Here is a 6,000-nt window from a genome sequence, read left to right on the forward strand (position 1 = left end):
TTAGCCGGAAGCTGCTAACCCGGGGGTGTCACCAGCTGCAGAGCATGGGAGGGCGGGGAGGGGGGCTTATCTGGTGTATATTGCTGGGAGGGACTCCCTCCTGTGCTGGGGAATGCCAAATGCTGGGGATGTCACCCCTGGGGACTGAGGGGTCTCTGTGGATGTGCTGAGGGGTGTGGGAGGCTGGTGGGGTCGCAGTGGGCATCCTGGAGGTGCTGGGAGAGGGCATGGGGCACCTGTGGGGGAGGGCTGGCTGGGTGGCAGGGGCACAAGGAGGTGCTGGCTGTGGTCTGGGACTGCTCGCTGTGCCACCAGCTCACCCCAGTCCTTCTCCTCCTTGCAGACATCAACGAATGCGAGGAGGTGGGTGGCCCTGAGCCCCTGTGCCAGGGCAGCACCTGTGAGAACACGGAGGGCTCCTACCGCTGCCACTGCTTGCCAGGCTACGTGGCCCTGGCCCAGCCCCACCACTGCGTGCCCCAGACAGCCCAGCGCCCAGCGGCAGCGTAGCTCTAAGGGAGCAGGGGTGAGGGGGCTGAGGGTGCTCCCCTCCAGCGCGTGACTGGCACCCAGGAGCTGGGAGCACACAGAAAGGACCATCCCCACCCCCCAGGACTGCGGGTGCTTCGAGGCTCTTCGCTCCTTCTCCTCCGAAGCGCACAACTTCCCTGCCACCTCCCAGCCTCTGCACCCACCCTCCGCCCTGCCAGCCCCTGCTCCTGCCACAGCAGAGCCCACCCCGGCCCCCAGCAGCTGTCGCATCGCCCCGTGCCGTGGAGACGCACGGGACATGTTCCCCTGCCACCCAGCCCCAGCCTCTGCCCCCTTCGCTCTGCCGAGAAAGGGGGTTCATCTCCCTGCCACCGCTGCACTGACCTAGCGACAAGCCTCACCCACGCCGCAGGTGCTGGCCCCGCTCCTCGGGAAGCATCCAGCCCCCAGGCTGGAGCTTTAAGTGAGGGGTGTCAGCCCCAGCTTCTTTCTAAAGCTGCTGCCTAACCTTGGGTTGTGGTGGAGAGGCCGGAGGGGCCCCGGGGCCAGCTCTCCCTGCAGCCAGCCCAGGCGCATCCCTTAGCCCTGCACTTTGCCTTCATGCCCCGCGCTGGCTGGGCAGGGGGACAGGTCCAGCTTCCTTTCTGTAAAGTTGTTGGTGACTTTTTTTTTTTTTTTTTAACCGAGTCTGCTGGAAACTTCTCTCATGTTGTTAAATAAAACATTTATTTTGGGCCCCTGTGGCTCAAGACACTGGGGCTGGTCAGAACTGTGCTTGTCTTGCCTCTGCTAAGGGGTACCAGAGCCACATCCTCCCTGTGGATGCCTCCCTCCCTTGCCAGCCTGGCAAGGCCACCCCAGCCTCATAAGCCAATTCTTAACCCTCTCACGCTGGCACCCAGCCTCTTCCTTCTCCCGAGCCAGAGCAGAGACCCTTGCCAGGCCAAATACTTGCTTATCTCCCCAGCCCAGCACCAGCCAGAGGAGCCAACTCCAGTCCCACCCCCAGACAGCACAGCGGTTGCGGCTGCTCACACCCTGCCTTGTTCACAGGCGGGTGGGCTGCAGTCGAAGCGTGAGAGCACGTAGGTTTCTGCAGTTGGCAAGAGCCCTCAGGCAGGCCTGGGAGCTGCTTTTCCAGACCGAGAGCCCTCACTAGAAAGGCCTTTACCTATGCCACAGCAAGCAAGGTCACGTTCTACACCACCACCTCCTCAGGGAGCCTTTGCAACAATTTCAGGCCAGCACAGGACCAGCAAGGCAGGAGCGCAGCCAGACAGTGCCAGTTGGACACCCTGCTAGCCAGCAGCAGAGACGCCTGGCTGCTCACAGGTCACGCACACTCAGGCCAGCATACCACCTCCATCCACGCCTTCAGCGGAGAAGTAAGACCAGCCCAACCCCAACTAGAAGATGCCCAGCCACTCTGCTTTTCCTCCTGCACCTCTCCACTCACAGAAGACAACCCAAGCAGATTTTGTCTAGCCTTTATTAAAAGGAAAGTTATAAAAAGAGGTTCAGGAGCTCCCAGCAGCTCCAAGTTAGTAGTAGTGCAAAACATTGGTTAGAGAAAGAATCATCCCTGCAGAGATGAACGTCATTTGGCTTTGCATCCACAAAAAGGAAGTTTTCCCAGCTACAGTCCTCCTGGCTCGCGCAGGGGCCCAGGACAGAGCAAGCTCAAGGAAAGGCTCCCTCCCTCTCCTTCAGCTGCATGGATGGCAAACGCAGGTGCCAGGGGCATCCCGGTCACACCGGGGTCTCCCGGAGCAGGAGAAGCACAGGAGGGTGGATGCAGCCAGCATTCTAGAAGAGGCACTGAAGGGTTACCAGGTAGCAGCTCAAACACCAGCCAGGTTCATTGCAGAGAAACTCCTTTGTGAGGACAGACAGCTCCATTTCAAACAACTAAAGCGCCTCCGCAGAGCAGCCGGAGGACGATGCTCAGTCACTCCTGCAGCAGACACTGCTCCCCCTCGAGCTGCTGTGAGAACACCCCAGAGGGCTCTAATGGGGCAAGAGCCCTCTGCCCGCAGCTGACCTTGCAGGAACACAGTACTGGTTGCTCAGAGGCTGCAGAGCTCTGAAGGAAGCAGTAAGAAATGCTTTTTACATAAAAGAATTTGGCCTGTCTTGTCTTCTGTTTTTCCCCTCCCCAAGCCCTGCTACTGGCAGGGCTCCTCAGCTGGTGATCTGCACTGGTATCTTCCAGCAGAACAACATCTGGTCCTGGTCATCCACCAGCTCCCACTTCACGATCAGTTTAATCTGAAAGAGAGAGAAAAGCAGAGGGAAATGAGAGTGTTCACGAAACTGTACGGCAAGAACACGGGAAGTTATCACTTGTGTGGAGGCAGGAGGTCCTGGGAGCTCTGCGCAAAGAGGACAGAGCTGGGGCATTGCCCCCGCTGCAGCAGATGGGCCACGCTCATGGGGTGACCCCTGGAGTATCTTCCACGGATGGAGGGTTCAGCTGTGCGACACAGGAGACCTCTACCGACTGTACTCGGATCCCCACTCTCTGAGTAAGCAGGAGAGTGGAAACACCCTGCGGCCCCCCAGCTGAACCGCAGCCTGGAGCCAAGCGCCCCCAGTTTGGGAGCATTTGGCTGAACGCAGCAGGCTCTGCAGGGGGCTACATACGAGCCTAGAACAGAACGGGCAGATACCTGGGCAGCTGAGGCCACTTAGCAGCTGCTTCCTCCGCTGGGTCTGTCCCAAAGTGGGAACTTGAGACTTTGAGACTGAGTCACACTCATTGCAGAAGTGCCACCAGATAGTCTGAGGAGGCTTCTAACCTCTTCACCACCACCACAGGACAAGGTGTCCCTAAAGGCAGGTGGTGAGACTGCCCCAGGAAGGGCAGTAGCCCTGAGGAGCAGACCAGCTGCCTGCTTACTTACACTGGGGTACTCGCTCTTCACAGGGAGTTTATTCAGGTAGCTGTAGGAATGGCCCTTCTGAATGGGGCACTGGATCCCGGACTTGCATCCATCAGGCTCAGGAATAGGAAAGGGGATGTCCACGTGCAGCATCTCGCCGTACACCCTCGCTTTGCTGCCCTGGCTCTCGATCTCTGCAGAGAACAGAGAAGCGTAAGCAAGGCACCAGAGCAGGGAACATGTTTCTACCTTACACCCCCCCCTCCCTTGACGTACCCTGTAAGAACACAACTAAGTGACGCTCTTCCTCCCCAGCCACTTCTTTCCACCCAGACCTCTCTCCAGCCACCCTTCCCCACTCCTCTCCAAGGAGTGGGACACAGAGGTGATCGCCCCCCCCCCAGCTTCCCCACTCCTCTCCAAGGAGTGGGACACAGAGGTGATCGCCCCCCCCCAGCATCCCCACTCCTCTCCACGGAGTGGGACACAGAGGTGATCGCTCCCCCCCAGCTTCCCCACTCCTCTCCAAGGAGTGGGACACAGAGGTGATCGCCCCCCCCCAGCTTCCCCACTCCTCTCCAAGGAGTGGGACACAGAGGTGATCGCCCCCCCCCAGCTTCCCCACTCCTCTCCAAGGAGTGGGACACAGAGGTGATCGCCCCCCCCCCAGCTTCCCCACTCCTCTCCAAGGAGTGGGACACAGAGGTGATCGCTCCCCCCCAGCTTCCCCCCTCCTCTCCAAGCAGTGGGATGCAGAAGTGATCCCCCCTCTCCCCCCCCGCCCAAGCAGTGGGACGCAGAGGTGACCTCCCCAAGCCCCCGGCCACCCAGCTTGGGGAAGCGATTCTTACTGCTGGCGAAGGTGACGTTGATGCTGTAGGATGTCCCCTTGTGGAGCTGGCAGGGCTGCGTGGGACAGGGGCTCACGTTCACCTCCTGGATGCTGCCGTCTTTGGAACCTGCAAGGAACAGCCGGGTTTACCGGGCCCTCTCCCCCTGCTGACCCCCGACTCCCCCCTTCCCGACCCTCCGCACCGCCCGGGCTGCTCACCGCAGTCCACGAAGCGGAGGGGCTCGGCCAGGGCGGTGGCGGCGGCACCCAGCGCCAGCAGCAGGGCGAGCGGCGACGGCACCATGGCGGCGGCAGCGGCGGCGGGAACGACAGCGGCGGCTGCTCCCCGGCGGCGTCACATGAGCGCGGCGGCCCCGCCCGCCCCTTCCGCGGGGGCGCGCCCCGCCCCGGGGGCGGGACCGTAGCGGCGGGGGAGGGAGCAGCCGTGTCCTCGTCCCGCGGGGCAGGGCGGGGCTGGAGCTTGGAAAAGGGCAGCGGATACGCGGCGGTGACACCGACACCGAAGGACGGGACGGGGCGGGCTGTGCTGGAACTGCAGCGCCGGGACAGACGGACGCCCCCTCCAGTACCCCCGGTGCTGGGCCGCACTGGGCAGCGGCTGGGTTTAGCCTGGAGAAAGGGAGGCTGAGGGGGAGCGTTATCGCTCTCTACAGCTACCCGAAAGGAGGGTGTACCGAGGTGGGGGTCGGTCTCTTCTCCCCAGTCACAAGCGATAGGACGAGAGGAAAAGGCCTCCAGTTGCACCGGGGGAGGTTTAGATCGGATATGAGGAAAAATTTCTTCACCAGGAGGGTTATCAAGCATTGGAACAGGCTGCCCCGGGAAGTGGTGGAATCGCCATCCCTGGAGGTATCTAAAAAACACATAGATGCGGTGCTGAGGGACATGGCTTAGTGGTGGTGTTGGCAGTGTTAGGTTGATGGTTGGACTTGATGATCTTAAAGGTTGCTTCCAGCCTAGGCGATTCTGCGACGTGCTCACGCAGCCTGTGCAATGAGCCGGGAGCTCTTTCGCTGCCTCTACTGAAAGGGGGAAAAAAACACTCAAGAAGCTAGTAGACGGGCCGGTATCCTTATTCATTACTTATCCCGCACCTCGTGTTCTGCGTGTTGAAAACTCTCTGTGTAACGCTAGTGCCAAGACTTACATGTACTAAGTAATCACTGCGGTTGCTGCCTTTCACAGCACATACACATTAGTCCTACTTTTGCAACGCCGGAGACTCCCAGCTTTGTCCTGCTGATGCCGAGACAAACCAGAGGATGTCCAAGACGCTTCAGCAAGCGTTTGACCCAAGCTAAACCTTAAGGCTTCTCACTGATTTCACGTGGTAGCAAGTGTTTCCCTTAACAGGGTCATGTCAGGAACACAACGGAGATAAAGGCACGCGAGCGCTGATTTGGCAGGAACGCGGCAGAGCTGACACAGCTTCTCCCCTTCAGACCTCTGTCCCAGTAAGGTGTCTGCCCGCTCCGCCTCAGCTGTGCTGCCAAGTGACTCAGAGGCAAACCCCCCACACTTTGCTCAGGCTTTCCGCAAAGGATGTGGCACCAGAAACCCCAGAGGTGTTAGTGGGACTTGCTCTTCCGCATCTCTCTGCTGAGCACTTCAGCAAAAAAAAAAAAAAATCCCTTCCTTCGCCGGGTGGGGCTCTTATTTTATTAACTTTTTTAAAGATTCTGAATAAGCATTCAGTTTACAGAGGCCTCAAGCAAGCAAGGCCAGGGTGCTTACAGCAGCCCTATCAAAACAATACAACCCCAAAAGGCCCTG

General features: G+C 59.7%; 2 protein-coding genes across 3 annotated transcripts in view; one reads left to right on the plus strand and one right to left on the minus strand.

Annotated features, from left to right (window-relative positions):
* The window catches only part of LTBP2 (latent transforming growth factor beta binding protein 2), a 74,069-nt gene extending 72,862 nt beyond the window's left edge, over positions 1-1,207 (plus strand). For both annotated transcript variants that reach the window (XM_063333128.1, XM_063333129.1), the window contains one exon: positions 344-1,207. In XM_063333128.1, the coding sequence (XP_063189198.1) occupies positions 344-510 (167 nt within the window). In that variant the 3' untranslated portion in view covers positions 511-1,207. The remainder of the gene's footprint in view (positions 1-343) is intronic.
* A 758-nt stretch (positions 1,208-1,965) lies between these two features.
* On the minus strand, positions 1,966-4,585 carry NPC2 (NPC intracellular cholesterol transporter 2). Its single transcript, XM_063332255.1, has 4 exons — positions 4,426-4,585; positions 4,226-4,333; positions 3,396-3,568; positions 1,966-2,760 (listed from the first exon to the last, which is right to left on the minus strand). Exons 1-4 carry the CDS (start codon positions 4,508-4,510, stop codon positions 2,674-2,676), a joined length of 453 nt encoding a protein of 150 aa, XP_063188325.1. The 5' UTR covers positions 4,511-4,585; the 3' UTR covers positions 1,966-2,673.
* Between the last annotated feature and the right edge of the window lie 1,415 nt (positions 4,586-6,000).

This window comes from Chroicocephalus ridibundus, chromosome 4, assembly GCF_963924245.1.
Source record: "Chroicocephalus ridibundus chromosome 4, bChrRid1.1, whole genome shotgun sequence".
Taxonomy (NCBI): domain Eukaryota; kingdom Metazoa; phylum Chordata; class Aves; order Charadriiformes; family Laridae; genus Chroicocephalus; species Chroicocephalus ridibundus.